Source organism: Dipteris shenzhenensis, chromosome 6, assembly GCF_047967505.1.
Source record: "Dipteris shenzhenensis isolate YYH24624 ecotype China chromosome 6, Dip_SZ_1.0, whole genome shotgun sequence".
Classification (NCBI taxonomy): Eukaryota; Viridiplantae; Streptophyta; class Polypodiopsida; order Gleicheniales; family Dipteridaceae; genus Dipteris; species Dipteris shenzhenensis.
Genome location: NC_141601.1, coordinates 3,153,183 through 3,171,039, shown reverse-complemented (window position 1 = coordinate 3,171,039; position 17,857 = coordinate 3,153,183). Strand labels below are relative to the sequence as shown.

Sequence of the window (17,857 nt, the reverse complement as noted above, 5' to 3'; positions counted from 1 at the left end):
TTCCGATTCCTCCTTTGGAACTCCAGGACCGACTGGAAGATTGGACTTTGACTTCTCCAGGGTCGTTTTCTCGTCCTTTGAGGCTATCTCAGATTACTGTACCTGCATTGTATAAAATCCTTTTGCCTCAACCTTGGGTTTCAGAGAGAGGTGATTCTGTTTGGCGAATGCATCGCCCAACTAAGTGGTGGAGGAAAAGATTACAGCAACTTTGGGCCTATAAAGTACCGCTTCGGCAACAGGTTTTCTTTTGGCGAGTTATTTTGGGAGTGTTTCCATCTGGACACCTATTAGCTCATCGACACATTGCTCCTGCACTTTGCCATAGATGTTCTGCTTCTTTGGAGACTGTGCCTCACTTGTTTTGGCATTGTCCGTGCTCTCGTGAGTTTTTTGATATGCTTCAATAGCACCTACGAGCGAGATTCCCAGCTGTTCCGTTTGGGAAGTTCTTCTGGCTATTTGGGTTTCATCCATCCAGACCGGAATTTCATCTTTTCTTCGTTTGGGTTCGCTACTAGGCACTATGGACTTTATGGACATATAGAAATTGTAAAGTCTTTAGTGATCCTACTTTCTCTCTGTTTGGCTTTTTTAGGCGTTCTCTGCAGCAATCTTTCTTTGATTGCTTGCAGACCCGCTGCATAGATCATGAGGTCTTTTTGGCATATATTGAAATTTTAAGTTGATGTAATTGTAGCACCTTATTTTTAGGTTGTTACTCATATAATATAATCAATCAAAGATTTGTGTGTGTAGAGAGAGGGAGAGAGAGATGAATCCAGGAACATGCCCAAACTTATCCTCTAAATGGATTCCTAGTTGAATCCAAAAACATACCTAGACTATCATGAAAGCATGATCAGTCCTAGGACTTGGTTGCCTTGGCAATCGTCTGCAAGGCGCAAGATGGAGGTAGACAAGGAAAGAAATCGTCCAAAGTATATCAGCTCACATTCTTGATTAGGTACAATCTTTCCTTAAAAGCCCATATAAGTACTCAAAACCACCATAAAGGTAGAGAGTGAGGTAGCCAAGCTCTTAGATCTTGAACCCCATAAGGATATCATTTGTCACGCATCTCATTCTAGGATAGCTTTGTATTCAATTGTGTTTACTTGTTAGTTTCAGCTATAATGCGAAGCTTATGTATTGGTGGTAAGATAGCCCTTTGAGTTGACTATGAGGGGATATGATCTAGGGCTGACATGGCATGGGGTGCATGTGACACTTAACTAGTTGAGGTTAGATCTTGCGTGATGCAATAGTTGGGTAGGTCTCTTTACTTTCTGTAATCTTTGAGTCTAAATGACGGTGAGTAGTGCAAACTTCAACAACTACATGTAATTTGCAAGCACATTTCAACATCAAGAAAGACAGTTATAACAAACTATCTTAAGATGCTATGTTAAATGTGAAGGCTGATTCGAGTCATGGGATACTATTGCCATACCATGTGAGATCACTTATTGGTATGAGAAGCATTTATTAAGAAGGCAAGCATGTGACAAGGTGGCTTGTTGCAATGCATAATTGTAAGACGATTGCCTTGATTATAGCTGCCATGAACAAAATTGCAGCTGAGTTGCAACCGCTATTTAACACAGTTTTAGTGAGTGATCAATACTTGTGGGTTTCTTCCCTAGAGTTATCTTTTCTATTGCAAAATTGTCCTATTGTATTCACGATGAGTGACGACATTTGTTAAGCTTCATAAACAGGTATTCAGTTATGCAACTGTAGATGAAATGCAAAGATACGATCTCTCTTTTTCTTGATATGGTTCTTCTTTCACCTCGTTATATTTAACCGCATATGCAGTAGAGTACTGATCGCTAATAAAAGCCTCCATAGCCTTCATGAACTCTTAAGGATGCTTACAATCTGCCTGCAGACTACGCTAGAAAGCCACCATGGCATCAAAGTGTAAAATTCCACTAGGCCTCATAGAGTCTTGATAGTTTAGATTTTTTTTTCAGCTCTCTAAGCATACAAGCCGTCATTCCAACGCTGGCAACGAGGAGACAGAACCTTTACATGTGGTAGTTATTCGAATGGCCTTCAAAACAATGCGGGGAAAGCCCCCAAAAAAAACACCAATGGAATCAAATTTGTTCTACTAAAGCTTCAATAGACTGTCAATTGCTTCTCAAAGCCTTCACAAGTTCTTAAGCAAGCATTCAACCAGCCTGCCAATTATTTATGAAGGCCGATACATCAGTAGCCGAAAGGTCTGAACAGCTGCCTGGCCTTAGAAACATCAATGGAGATAGAAATTTCATATTATTCACTTGTTAAAGCGTAGACAACAGGCTTATAGAGCAGTTTTGGTGGTCACAAGGAGAATACCACTGGCAAATCAGGTATTAACAAGCAATGAGATAGCCATTGGTTTCACTGTACCACGTCCTTGCACTATTCCATACCAGGAAGCATAGAAATCATGCAGCATAGGAGGAGATCCAAACTCTATTGCTTAGAGGAACAATACAGAATATGGTAAATCTATGAAAAGGATAATAAACAATAGCTTAAGGTAATGTCCAAGAATCAAACTGGCTTAACGACCTAAAGGAAATTCTGGAGCATGAGTAGGTCAGGTATATCAAATGGATGATAAACCTGCATCATCTTCTCCTTGTGGTGTCTCCCTCAAAACTAAGTGCAAGTTAATGCATCTTCTTCTGTCACTTGCAAAGGTTTAAGAGACTGACCACGCCCATTTCCCCACATTCGATTTTTTCCCATGTGTTACAGGAATCGCTACATCTTGCTGGTGAGTCGTGGCATGTTGCGTTTCCTTCTAGCAGTAATTCAGAATGAGGTACCAGGAACTGGACAAATTCACTACTTTCACTGCTTGTCAAACTCTATGGGCTGTAACTAAAGTCTTTGTCTAAGGAAGAGCCTTTACCTCAGACGATCCTTCAAAGCCCGGATGCTTTTTGAGGTCTCCATTAGAAAGTGGGCCTCTTTCAGCAGCAGCATTTGTCAGCAACTTCTTTTTAAGTATTTCATTCTCTTCACGTAGCCTCGACAGTTCATCCTGGCATAGCACTAGGACTTCATAAGTATCTTCTCAAAAAACAAAGCTCAGTTTTTAAACAAAATTCATAAATACCATCCATTTACTACAATAAAATGAATATATCTAGATAAATCGAGGAACATAACCAAACTCATCCTCTAAAAACACAACATGTTGCAGTCTCAATCTCACGATAGTCACTCATAAGGTTGAAAACCATAACCTCCATCACATAACTTAATAAGATCAATATGAGCACAGAAGCACGATGCAAGTATTCTTTGCAAGTAGATGAATGTTTTAATGCTTCATGTAGTACTATACTGACAAATTGTTTTTGAAAGAAGCGTGCAGTTTACTACACCTATTGAGTTCAAACTGGCAGTCTTCTGCCTGATCTCCCTCATCCAACAATTTTACAGCATCCAACCTTATGAGGCTTGCTAATGCATTTTGTGTCATAGATGACTTGCATTTTATTTGACACAGGGAAAAGGAGCAAGAAAGTAGAAGAGGAGACCAGAAGAGGAAGGGGGAGGAGAAAAGAAAGGGGAAGCGGGAGGGAAGAGAGCAAAGATTCTCAGTCAGCATAATCAGCTGATTGGTCTCAAAGCCCGCTCGCGCTCCTGAAGAGTCCTCCACCTAAGGGCATGAGCCTGCAACTCCTCACTGCTCCTCTGGATCGCATCGGCCACCCACGAAGACCAGCCCTCGCACAGTGTCATCTCTGACTGCTCCCAAATCCCTACCATGAGCTGGCTGGTTAGCCTAATCGGAAAGACCGTAAGCACAGGCATTCCAAACCACGTTTCAAATCAAAGGTTACAATCACACAGTGCAGACAGCCCTTTGCAAGCAGCAGGACCTGGAATGTAATAAAGGCAATGCACATGTCCTGATGTCCAACCATACAATTCACAGGTATATTAATTCTTCTTAAAGGGGTATAAAGCCACCCTATCGGTAGGGATTGCTATAGTGGAGGCACATTGAACTGAGAGACATGTCGCTCTATGTCAACATCAAAGGAATGATTTACAAACCAAAGTATTTAGGGGCAGTCTAGCTTATGAAAAATTTAGGACCATAAATGTGACACGCCATATGCCACCCTAGATTTTAGGCTTTCCTATAAAACCTACTCTTTCTAGGTATTTTCAAGTGTGAAATTCATTTCAGCATTGCTCTTCACAATTGTGTGTTCTTTCCTCTCCATTTCTCTTCGAATAGTGTCAAAGACACCCTACCGAAGCAAGATTGTACACACACAAAGACTAGAACACACACAAATGAGCCCAGCAGGAGGAATCAGGCTTCACACAGCTTGAGCTTTACACGTTGTATGCATGTTAAGGATTAGATAAAATGAGAGGCAGCCTCAAGACAACACTTGTTGGGATTAAGTGGATCACCTCCCCAACTGTGAGCCCCCAAATGAGGACATGGGGGAGGTGTATCATCAGCGTCTGAGAGCCCCCACAGAGGCATATTTGGATGCAACGCAGGGCTGCCACATGGGCAGCATGCAGGCTGCAGGGTCGGATCAGAGCTGTACGGAGGTTCCTGGAGCAGGTCTACGGGCAGCAGATACCTGCGCAGGAGATAGCTGCAGACTGGAGCATATCTCGAGGTTGTTAGAAATCAACCAACAGAGGGCACGCACAGCAGAAGACTGATAGAATAGCCCAAGATCTCACACGATGTGTGTGGGGTGTGGAATCACAAACTTCTTAAACTTATGTGCTTCAAATAGATGTGCCGACTCATCAATAGACAATGATTCAGCCAGACATAAAATCTACCAAAACAATATATTTCCATCCAAAACTATAGACACAACAAAAGAGAGAGAGAGATCCAAAGTCCCACCAAAGCACAGTCCTTTGATCTTACCACAAGGTACTTCTACTATCTGCTGGATATCTCTAGACTCGAGCCCACATGCCTCACCTCCAGCTTATGTGGACTCTCTATCCTGAATGATCCTCTCCACCTTACTGCCTGTGTATCAGCCTAGGTTGGCACCACCTTGCTGAGGTAGGTCTACAGCTCTCCAGACTCTCTGTCCTCCTTGATGTAGGCTCATAGGTTGCTGGTCTTCTGCTCCTTCTGCTCCCTGAAGTGCTGCTCCTAAAAATGTGTTATGGAGCCCCAAAGGGGCCCTTTATATAGGGCACAAGGCCCCCTTGAACCAACCGACCAGCCAGCCCTAAATGGGCCGACTAGCTGGTCTGCTAGTTTGGCTGGCCAACCGACCTGGTTGGCTCAGCCCAACCAGCCCTACAAGGGCTCTCCTTGCTGACCCATCTGTACCCGCCTGGCCATGTGGCACTGCGCCACTGGCCCAGGCCACATCACCCTATTGCAGGCCTTCCTGCAGGCTCCAGCCTGCCCAATTTGCAGCGCCATGGTTGCGCCTCTGTACGGCCTGCTTCCAGGGTCTGATGCAGGCCCCGACCCTGCCCATAGCCCTTGCCTTGCTGCCGTACTGCAGATGTACCTGCTCGCCTCTGTCCACCTCTGTCTGGAGCTCCAAACAGCCCAGAATTGGTGCAACCTGTCTGCTCCAGCCATGTGTCTACCTCGTACAGGATTACTCCACCAGAGGCTCCACTCTTGGCCAAGTAAGTCCATGAATATGCTGCCCCCATGGCAGCCTGTTTGCTGCCTATATGGCAGCCCCTTTATCTCTCTTTTCTTTGCTGTGAGGTGTTTCCCATGTGGCAACACCCTCTCCAGGCTTTTTCCTCTGAGCAAACGCCCTAGGTCTCCTTCCCCCATGCTCTCCTCGTATGGGGGCTTACAGATGGGGAGGTGACATTTCCAATACAGGTCGGAGGAAGTCAAAAATGGTCCAGGCAGGCAGGAACAGGTGACAAAACTGTATGGCTGCCCAGTGTCATCCAAGCATCACCTTTCAGCAGACTTGTATCTGCAGACTGGTCGGCCGGTCTGCAGACAGAGTCAGCTGACTTGGCAAGGCATTCAGCCCTATATAAAGGGCCCCACGGGGAGGGGGATGTAAGTACTTATGCATTGTTCAGGGTATTGGTGCCTCAGATTGGGCTGCCTACATTGCAGCAGGGAGGTCCAGACACCTACAACAGGTCCACACATCAGGCTGCCATCACAGCAGCAAGGAGGAAAGGAATCACGGGAGACTTGTGTCTCACCTTTGGCTGCAGATGGAGCAGCAAGGAGGTCAAGGATCACTACGCAGCCCACTGAAGAGCACTAGAAGAGCATGCAGACTGACACTGTTTTGAAGGTGCCACGAGGAGGTAGAAGAACAGTCTTGTAGTCACAGAGGTACACATCTAGGCAGCGACTTGCTGCTAGATGGTGGCACCCTGTGCACACCTTTTGTACAAGGTTTTTTTGGTCCATCTTTGGAACAATACATATTTACTGTTCCTATGCTCTTGAGCATAGTTCAATAACTGTCTGCATCTCTCTATGCACTTGTACACACTAAGGAATTAGCACTGTGTGGTTTCTGGGCACGCACTTTTACAATCTTCCGCTGTGGGGAGTGTTGGCTGTAGCAAGCAACCTCCACCTCTGTTTTCTAGCAGATATACCTATTCAAACTGCTATTTGCAGTAAAATTTCAGCTTTTTTAAGTATTTTTCTCCATTTTCCAGTAAATTTCAAGTCTCGTAGTTCCTAAGACAACTTCCACATAGCATATCATCGCACAAGTATCATAGCCATATGACATTCCTACACTTTGTAGATATTCAGAACATCCCATCCCATACAAGTGTGCAAACACTATGCACATGTTGAAACCACAAAAAATGCAGTTTTTGGTGGACAAAGAATGCATTAATTTTCCTACAAAATTCAAATTTTTGCCAACAACCATTTTTGGGTACATAACAAGGCAATATACAACAGCCAGGGTAGTTCGAAGCAATATTTAGCATGCAACTCGAGGTCTGTTACAACCATATTCTGCCTTTTGTTTCAAGTCTACACATAATACATTATGCGAGGCAAGAAAGAACAACAGCATCCCTCATTTGATATTTTCAGAAAACCTACATAAACGCTTCACCATTGTTGAACTACTATTATGTTATTTTGCATTCCCTTGTGTGGTGATAGCTTTGGGATAGGTCATTGTCTATATGGTCTCCAACACCATGCCTAATGGGTAATAGGCAAGGATTTGTGGAAGTGGCGTGCAGGCAAAGCCCCTCACTTTTTGTCCAGAAATTGAGAATCAGGAGACAAAAGATGTACAAACAAGGTCAAAAGTACACATATTAATCACATAGAGAATGCAAAATCTTTAACTCAAGATTGGAATATTGGAAGTCAGATTTGAGATTAGCAACACTACAAAAGTGTTGCAACTCAAGAGTCAGTTCCACTCATTGGAGATGACAGATGGTGCCACTCACCTGTCATTTCACCAAGATCCGGGATATTATAGAGCAGCTTGCACTTATTGTTGAGAGAATTGAGAACAAAAACCTCATTTCCATCATTTTGAACTCCTTGGCACCTTCATGCAAAAACTACGCCTCCACTTTTCAACCTCACAATCAAATTCATGCCTACTATACCAAAAATGATTGGAAAGCCTTATCAGAAAGAGAATATGATGCTAAATACAGAGCAAAATAATGGCAATGACTATGCCTTTGCAGCCTGGGTTGTGGGAAAAGCCTCCAAAAAACAAACAAACACTAAGCATGTAAAATTGGAGATGGTGATGCTCATGCATCTAGCTGCTCTCTACGGAAAAGGCTACAGGATCATATTTGCAAGCCCTTGCAAGCTGCCATCACACATCGCAACAGCTGCCAGCAACAGTGTTCATCTCACCCCTTTTGTTTCAGAAGTAGAGATCTAAAAATTTGGAAGGTATATCCACAGGCGGAAGTTGTCATTAGAACACGCAGATGTGATGCAGGTGCCAGATACCCGCTTGAGGTGAAATATGGTGCTGAAATGCAGGAGTGTGAAAGATTGCTAATGGTTGCCAAGAATCTGGATCTTCAACTTGTTGAGATTGTTTTTCATGTGGGAAATGGAGCTTCAGATCCCTCGTCCTTTGCAGCAGAGGAAGTCACTCAATCAAGTATTTGACATGGCTACACGGTCAATTTTTGGACAGCCATTTGACACTTTAGGCGGTCATCAGTAGCCAACAGATGAACATCCTGAAATTTGATGCTTATGATGAGAACTTGAATGCTTTGCACAAGCAGCTAGAGGGTGAACACCTTTAAATAGGTGATCAGAGTTGCATACTATCCAATAGCACAAATAATCATTTTTGGTTGATAGATTCAAGTGCTAACGCAAACTTCCTCAAAATTTAAAGAGTCCAAAGCCATATGGAAAGATCCCATTATGTTGCATCTCACAATTTTTAGGTGCATATGTTATGCTCATGTGTCCAAGGGGTTGAAACAACTTGCATGATAAGGCCAGCACAAATATGTTCTATTGGCTCCAATGAGCAGAGTAAAGCTTACAGAGCGTATCGCATTGAGTCAAAAAACATCATAGGGCCATAGCTATTAAATGCAGAAAAATAAGTCATCCAACCATTTTGAAACAGGAAAACTATGACTTTGCGCCATTCACGAACCAAATAGAAATCCATTTTTAATGTAAAAGCACTAAAATATGATAAATACCATGTGATGCTACTGTTAGCTTCATATTCAACAGTACAGTTAATGCCGCCAAAAGACTAGCTTTTAATGTCTAAGGGATTGCCATTGCCTTATTCAAGACAGTCGACATCCTACATATTTATATATTTTGCACAAGAACTGATTAACAAAAGCAATCTACCATCTCGTGAATATCACCATTGTAGCAGCCTATTTGTCAGGTTTTGTAACAAATAAAATGAATGTTTGAATTACAAAGAATCCAAAAGCACCATTAAAATTCAAGAGATACAATTTAGCTACTCAAAAACATAAATGTGCTTTGAAAGCCTATCATTACAACATCAAAATACCATGCTAGGATGAGTGACTAAAGCAAGGCCCACTTAAAAGTTAAAGAACATAAAAAAGCAACATATAAACAATGGCATAAAGGCTAGAACGAACATCATTTCAAGATTACAATAGTAAAGTTCAAGAGAGGCACACCTCTTTCTCTTTCAAAAGAAGCGCATGGTTGGCAGACATGCTTGACTCAACTCGTTGAAGCCTACGAAGCCCAATCTTGAAACGATTTTCCTAAACAATCCAATAAAATGGTAAATCTGTATCTTCGTGACTAGTTGTGTACAGTAATGAAATGTAGAGATGAAATAAGTATACTACTAGATAAAGAATTTCCATGCTTCGATGTCATAAGTCAACAAGTCTTTTAAATTACAATTTGATACAACACACTATAAAAGAAAATTAATGACAAATATTAGCAAGTTTGTATTGCTAAGGTGAATACCCTTTCAGTTGTCATTATTTTTGGCTATGTTATAATAATAAACCAAATATATGCACACAGGTTGAAAGGAATGAACATGTCACCGAAATGTCAACTTCATGTGTAGCTAACCCCATGGCTACTTCCATGGTTACTTTGGCCAAGGGGACTGGCCTAGAGGAAGAACCCACTTCCTAGAAGTCCCTAGTTCAACTCTCAGTGCACCCACTAGGCCCACATGCTAGGAAAGAGAGGGGTCTAAATGTTAGGCCCGAGAGAAACCAATGTTTCAGGATTTTAATGTGGGGGGCAAACCACATTGGTTTGGTGGGTTAGAGCATTAACGAGGGGGCTGTTAGCACTTAGCCCTGGTATGAGCCTTGTAGGTCAGGTCAACTCTATGAGTTGACTTCTCTGGTCAACCATATGGTTGACTTGGGGGCCATATAGGCCACCCTTTGTATTTTGCTCTTATCCATTTTAGCAGTACTACGTTTTGCTCCAACTTGTTGTTTGCTTCCCACACTCCAATCCCGTTCCATTGCTTCCTGCACCCAACAGTGGTATCAGAGCAGGTTCTCTTGCTCCTATCTGCCTTCCCTCGTGCTCTCCCATTGCTTCTACCTTCCATTTTTCTCCAGCTCAGTCTGGTGCATCATTTCATCGCCAGAAACCTGTTTTTTGAGCAGAAAAACAGTCCAACAACTGTTTTTTGACTGTTTGAGGTCCGATTTCAACGACAACCCTCTCCTGCACCTTTTCGGCCGGGGAAAAAAAAATCCTGTATGTACAGACAGGTGCGCGATGCTGCAAGGAATCCGTACGACTTGTAAGTAGTTGATTTCGGGCATTTTTGAATAGTTTTTGGAGGTTTTCTCCTTAGATCTGGACTCTTTTCAGTCATTCAGGCCTTCCTCCACGTGCTCCAACCTGCTCTAGCACCAGTTGCACGTTTGCACACATTGCAGTGACATTGAGGTGATTTTGCTCTAGAGATTGGGGCTTTTGTGTCACATTTGCAGATTTTGCACAGTGACATTTGCTCCTTTTGGTCACATTTTGGGGCTTTTGCAGTATTTGCCCTATTTTGACTTCATCTCCACTCCGACATTGGGGATTTTGGATCTATTGCTGACAGATTGCGGGATATTTTTAGATTCGCAGATTATTTTGTCACATTTGCTTTATTTCAGTAAAGTTTGGGGCTTTTGGTCATTTACCCCAAATTTGACAGTTTTGCCCTTCCAAAAATTGGGGGTTTTGTCAATTTTATTGAAATTTGCAGTGACATTGGCTTGATACAGCCAATTTTGGACATTTGGTAGACATTATCATGCAGGAACATTGACATTGTCTTGGAATTGCAGCACATTGAATCACATTTGCAACTTGCAGCACAATTTGGGGCTTTTCCCAATTTGCCCTCTTCTTGGCAAATTGGCCCTCTCAGATTTTGGGGATTTAGCCAGATTTGTTGTCCATTGCAGTGATATTTCCTGTCATTTTTTAACAGCCAGCTCATTTTGCAGTGAAAGCCTTGAGGCTACTCTTGAGTGCACATTTTCCCTTCAGGGATTTATGTTTGCCATGGGAAGCAACGATTGGATGGGTATGTCCTCAGCCGAGGACAAGCTCGATGGACCCAATTATCCCATGTGGTCATACATGGTGAAACATTTGCTGGTTGCCGAAAAATTTTGGGGTATTGTCTCAGGATCGGATCTTCGACCTTCCTCTGTGGCATCCACTTCTGCTACTGCTACAGCTAGTGCAGCTGCTACAGCCACTTCTGGATCTATTGCCACCGCTGGTGCAGTTGTTACAGCCACACCTCCTACACCGGAACTAGAGGCTCATCTACTGCTGGAGCGTGATCGTATCACCTGAAATTGAAGTGACCTTGACCTGGCCAATCCCTTTCACGGGAGATGATGCATTGTTGGCACATGTCACTGTGCCACCATGTGGAGCAAACCCCAATGTCTGAAAGAGTGATCTGCAAGAAGTGGCGCGCTCAGAAGCACCACTGTCGAAGCACCAATCTGACTTAGAAACTAAGACAGACAAGGCTGTAGCATGCTTCTCTGGATGGTACTGGCATGTCACCGTGAAAGCCCACTCATGGTGAGCAGCCTCATGACCATGATCTGGGGCAGCAGCAGTAGTAGTGACAACAAGTCCCTTTTTCTGCTTTTTCTTTTCAGAAGCAATGCGCTTGCAACCGGTACGATGACATCATAGTACTTACTGGGTCACTTTCTTCTAGGGTATATCATCTTGATGTTTATGACAAACAGCCTGCTATAGAGGCAAATTAGGTGGCTGAATCTAATATTTCAGACTCCCACTTATGGCATGCGAGGTTGGGTTACCTCAACTACAGAAGCTTGGTTAAAATGCATTCACTAAACATAATGGTTGCTCTCCCACCCATGCATGCACCGGTTAGACATGTTTGTGAGGGATGCTTGTTGGGCAAAATGCACGGTTTCTCATTTCCAAAGGATGGGACAGTTGATGCATCCAGGAAGCTTCACCTTGTGCATAGTGATGTGTGCGGGCAGATGCAGACAGCATCTCTTGGGGGCTACCTTTACTTTTCTAACTTTGTGGATGACCACACCAGATTTGCTTGGATATATGGCATGAAGGCCAAATCTGATGTGTTCCCATGCTTCAGACATTGGCTTGCCATGGCTGAAAATGAATCAGAGAACAAGCTCCTTACTCTACACACTGACAGGGGGGAGAGTACATGCCCCGTGAATTCTCTGATTTTTAGCAGCTCAGGGTATTATTCATCAATGTATAGTGCCTTCTACTCCGCAGCAGAACAGGCTGGCAGAGTGCCTCATATACCTTTGTCATACCCGGCCTGATCTTCAGTATGCCATTTCCCAAGTCAGCAGGCACATGCACAAGCCTAGTATGCAGCATTGGCAAGCAGTGAAGCGGGCCTTTCGATACTTGAAGGCCACGCAGCATTTGGGTTTACTCTATGGTTCAGAGGCCCCACTTGTTTATCATGCATTCACAGACAACGACTGGGCAGGATGTTACGACACTAGGGTGTCACACAGTGGCAACTGTTTCATGCTTGGAGCTTCATGCATCTCTTGGTTCACCAAGAAGTAACCTACAGTTTCCACATCCAGTTGTGAGGCTGAGTACAGAGCAGCTTTCACAGCTACAATAGAGTGCGTTTGGCTTCGCAAGTTACTTGCAGATCTTGATATCATTCAGCCCGACTCTACTACGATCTACACCGACAGCTAGAGTACTTTGGCGGTTGCTAGAAACCCAATGTTTCATGCGTGCACAAAGCATATTGAAGTCCACAATCACTATGTTCTAGAGCGACTGTCTGGTGGAGACATCCAGTTGTCCTATGTTTCCACCGAGGACAACTTGGCAGATCTTTTCACGAAAGCTTTACTGCGTCCCAAGTTTGAGGCATTTCGACATGCTTTACACTTCGCTCCTTTTGTTACGTGAGGGATCACTCTGTACATATCATAGGTTGCCATATCCCTCTGGGACGAATATGTGCAACCATGATGTAGTTTCCAAGTATTCCAGGATACTTCAGCCATGGGTTTGTTAGCACTTAGCCCTGGTATGAGCCTTGTAGGTCAGGTCAACTCTATGAGTTGACTTCTCTGGTCAACCATATGGTTGACTTGGGGGGCATATAGGCCACCCTTTGTATTTTCCTCTTATCCATTTGAGCAATACTACGTTTTGCTCCAGCTTGTTGTTTGCTTCCCGCACTCCACTCCCGTTCCATTGCTTCTTGCACCCAACAAGGGCCACGTGGCAACCCCTCATTCATGCTCACCTACTACCTTCAACCCCCCCCCCTCATCTCCTTCCATGCTTGGATTGACTAAGGTGTGAGGACTTTTGACGTTTTCTTTCTCCTTTCTCACTTCACGCATCCCGAGTCCCTCTCTCTCTCTCTCTCTCTCTCTCTCTCTCTCTCCCTCTTCTAGCTTCTTGGGATGTCTTCGCCGCTGCCATAGACATCTTTCCACCTCACCCAGCTCACTCAGTCACCATCCGCATTTCAGCCACATCCCCCTACATTCATATTAACCCCTTACCAGTTCCAGCTCCCACGAGGACCTGAGTACCCCAGGGTCGAGCCGCCTGCTGCAGGGGAGTCCCTACTCATAGAGGTACATAGCATACGAGCGTAAGAGGCTGAGTTGGCACGCTATGCACAGGAGTAGGTTAGAGTCATACAGGAACAGGCCATCCTCATCCGGCAACGGCTGTAGAGACTCAGATTGCCACTATGCGGTCTGCCATTGCCGAGACAACCAAGTGGGTAGACGTGGCAAAGCGGGAACTTGCAAAGGCAACCATTTCGGCCACCCTCTTGGAGCAGCAGCACCAGAGAGCAAGTAAGGCCCTCAACATCAGAGTTCGCAGTATTCCCTGCACAAATACGATTCCCATGGGTGACGCAATTACCTTTGTGACCACCAACTTGGGGGTCTCAAAGCATGGGATCGAGGGGGCCTGGCGAGTAGGGAGAGATCCCAACCGAGAGCAGCCCCTTATCATACGCTTCCAGGACACCTAGGCACGATTGGCAGCACTCTGACGTAAACAGGCCTTGTGTGACCACCCCACGATATCCATGGATGAGGACATGACACCCTTGAAGGTCGAGGAGAGGCGTGTTCTCTTATAGCAACGGGATGTGGCCCGCAAGGAGGGAAAGTGGGCTGTGGTTCGAGACAGCAGACTTATGACAGGCCCCTGTAGGGCACCCACCAACTCTTCCAGATAGGGAGGCAGGGTCTATGAGACCCAGGATACCGAGTCCCTTTCATGCACCGTCTAGAACTGCAATGGTACCTTGTGGTCTGATCCAGGGAACTTCTCGAAATCCTATGTAGGACGAGACATTATCTTTTACACAAAAACACACCAAAGCTTAGAGCGCCCACTGCCGATCTTCAGCAAATACACATGGGAGTCAGCATTCACAAATGAGACGATAGGAATTGGCAAAGTACGAGGATCAGGAGGAGTGGCAGTGCTCTACAGATCCTCTCTCATTGGGACCATCTCGATCGAAAGAAGAGATGCACACTCAAGATTCATGTGGGTCCGGATCCGACACACAGAGAGCCATGATCTCTTCATAGCAGTATGCTACTTCCCCATTGAGACATCTCACTTTGCCAAGGATACACGTAAGGAGGGTGAGACGTCTCCATATGTATCTCTCTATCCAGACATTTTAGAGTCGCGGAGAAGTCCTCCTTGTTTGGGACTTCAACACAAGGACAAGGACACGAGGTACCGCTTCTAGACTTCCGAGATGATTCCATACTGTAACCAGACACTCACCTTGATGAGGGAGGGATAACACGGGTATCTGCGGACAGATAGGGGCCAATCACAACATACAGGCATGCACTTTTGGACTTGGGTAGGATACACGACCTCATCATCTATAATGGTCTTGAGCTATGGACCTCCCCAGGGGGCTTCACTTGTTTCCCACACGAAGGGGGCTCTAGCGCAATTGACTATGCTTGTGAATACAAGTGCGGATGGATGCTTAAAAACGAGGGCGGACCAGGTTTCCCTAGTCACGAAGGACAGGTGTGAGACCCCCCTTAGCGACTGATCATCGCTAGCTCATCGATATAACATGAAAGATTATGTCCTAGGTCTCCCCATTATATGGGCAGAGGTGTGAGACCCCCCTTAGGGAGTGATCATCACTAGCTCACCGATACAACCTCAAAGATTATGTCCGAAGTCTCACCATTATAAGGGCGAGGAGTAGGCGGCGAGTGAAAATCCCACTGAGTCCAGCTTCTTGTTTGGTTGGTTTATTGAAAACATTAATATATATGTGAACTTGGCAAGGCTTGAAAAGCGGCGGGAGTCGAAATTATAATGACGGTGAACCGAGATAGAAGGACAAGCTGATTGCATAGCGTGTCATCCTGTATCCTCACCCTTGGCAAGGTTCTCGAGTGTTGAAGATGGACGCAGTAGACTTTCAATAAGTCCAGTGTGTGTCACTGTGTTGGATGATTTCAACTTTGGATCCTCTTGAGATTGGAAGACAATTGACTCGTCTCTTCGTCTACAGCAGGTCCTTTTGATGTGCGTCGTCGGTGCATCTTGTTGCTCCTTTCCATCCATGGACAGCGAAGGCGAGCACACGAACCATGAGTTGAAGTCAATTGCAAGTCCGCATAAGAGAGATCAACTCTCAATTGCAAGATCGCATATAAAAATATTCAGACTTTGATCGCAAGTCCGCATAAAAAATATTCAGACTTCATGACAGCACCCTTCACATCATGCATTACTGACTTCTCTATTTCACCACTCCCCCCTGGGGCAGACCACACTTACCTCTTCTTCAACATCTCTACCCCCCGTCTCCCAATACCACACACATCGCCGACCACATAAACCACTTATCATGACATACACTTCAATCACGACTTATCATCTACTTACGCCGCACGGCTATACACACTACTCACATACATTCCTACTAGAGGACCGTGCCACCTTGATTAGCCGCTCAGGCTGCCCTATATGCCTTTCCATACACCACATGTTCCACTAGACCTCCACCTCTTGGTTCTGATGCTTTGCTATTCGTTTGTACAGTCTTAGAAGAGACTAATCTTGGCAACTTTCACGACATCCATCATTGTGAGAACACACTTACTAAAAAGCTAGCTTTCTGGAAGTTTGGAAAGCTGAACATTTCAAAAAATGCTATGGTTCGTGATGGCTATCGATCTACTCGTCGTTTATAAAATTTATGAGCCTTGAGGTTTCGACTTGGAAAGGTTATCTTGCTGTGTATCTTCTCCCTTCACACTATTTCTTCGCTTTGTCCTTCACTCGTGATTAAAAGTATGGCAATCTGTCATTACACATAGCTTTCCCATGGAACTGCAGTTTACAATCCACTCTTTAAGCATGCAATCTCCACCAATCCTATTTGACGCACGATTCACTAAGAGTGACAATGAGAACCAGCAAATCTTTCCTCGACCCGTCCAATCATCAAAACATCGATCTCCAGCGGTGCCTTTCAATCATTGAAGCCACAAAGAAACCATAGAGAAGTCCAAACGCACTGGCAAACCCCCTAAAAGAAGACTTATACCTTTTCGACCATGAGTTTGGCTCTATATTGTCCCAATAGGCTTTTCCACATCACTACATGATGAATTTAAAAGGTTGAAAACTGCGCAAAACAATTTCATTTGACGGCGACAGAGAAAATAGAATAAACAGATGAGGAGAAAGATCCTAGTCTAGAAGCCAAGATCAGTTCGGTGGTTGAGCGCTATATAGGCACCTCCTATTCATCATTGTCCGTTTTCCTATCCTTTATCCTGTCTTAATCCCCGGTTGTGCACAGGTTCCCCTTCATGCGAGTAGAAAATGTAGCTTCTGTACAGATTTATAGAGGTGTAGATCTCCAAAAATACCTCCGCCTCGAAATCGGGATCTTGCTGCCGACGGCGCTGAAGCAGATGATCCAAACCGTCGGGGGATCCATGTTCGGATCCAGCAATTTCGAGCTCCTCAGCAGTATCTAGGACGTCAGAGGCAATTTGGGAGAGGTTCTCTCGAAAATTTGCTATTGTGCTCCACATCGCGGGAAGCAAGAAAAAGCTACAGAGGAGAAACTTGTCATAGGAAATAGCACGATTCTTTGAAACGGAAGAAGTCCACCATAACCAAAGCTTCCACTTAGAGTCCTCTCCGTGATATGAAGAAGACAGGCGATTTCGAAGAGCTCAGCTTGATCATGGTTGATATCAAGTTCCAACCTGTGTTCCGTAGCCCATTCTTTACATGATCTTACCAAATTTCAATGTGAACCTTGCTTGCTATGAGCTTATCGCACAACATGAACCATTGGTAGCTTAGTTATCATGTGATTGGTCCCCTTGGGGCTATCACGCATACAAAAGAGGTGATAAAATTTTATTCCAAATTGATCCTTGTTGAAAGAAAGATAAATACACAAGAGTCCCATTCTTCCATATACATTTATCTCTAAGCCCTTGCTCTCAATGCTAAGATATGGTGGGCACATAGTCCTAAAATATCTATCTTGCAAAAGCTAGTAAAAGATCTTATCTCACAAACCTCTTACCTTTATCCTCTGACTCTTGCCTCTTGGTGAGGAGGATCCACATCATAAATGATTTAGGGCTATAGCTCCAAAGGTAGCTTACTCTCCTTACAAGGAGTTGAATGCAAAGAATGAGAAGAAAAGGATGCTTGAGGGTCTTACATAGCTTTTTCAGTTTAAAGGTCAAACGAGTTGGATTGCAAAAATAGTACTAGAAAACCAAATTGTGCATTTCATTTTAAGGATCCTAACATGTTTCTTATGTTTTATGGCGTCTC

At 44.3% G+C, this 17,857-nt stretch overlaps 1 protein-coding gene across 1 annotated transcript in view; it reads right to left on the bottom strand.

Annotated features, from left to right (window-relative positions):
- Window positions 1–17,282, bottom strand: part of LOC147900646 (golgin candidate 4-like) — a 161,783-nt gene extending 144,501 nt beyond the window's left edge. The window contains exons 1-3 of the mRNA XM_087376266.1: window positions 16,927–17,282; window positions 9,154–9,243; window positions 2,915–3,046 (exon numbers count right to left, since the gene is read on the bottom strand). Coding sequence (XP_087232392.1) covers window positions 2,915–3,046; window positions 9,154–9,243; window positions 16,927–17,094 — 390 coding nt within the window. The 5' untranslated portion in view covers window positions 17,095–17,282. The remainder of the gene's footprint in view (window positions 1–2,914; window positions 3,047–9,153; window positions 9,244–16,926) is intronic.
- Between the last annotated feature and the right edge of the window lie 575 nt (window positions 17,283–17,857).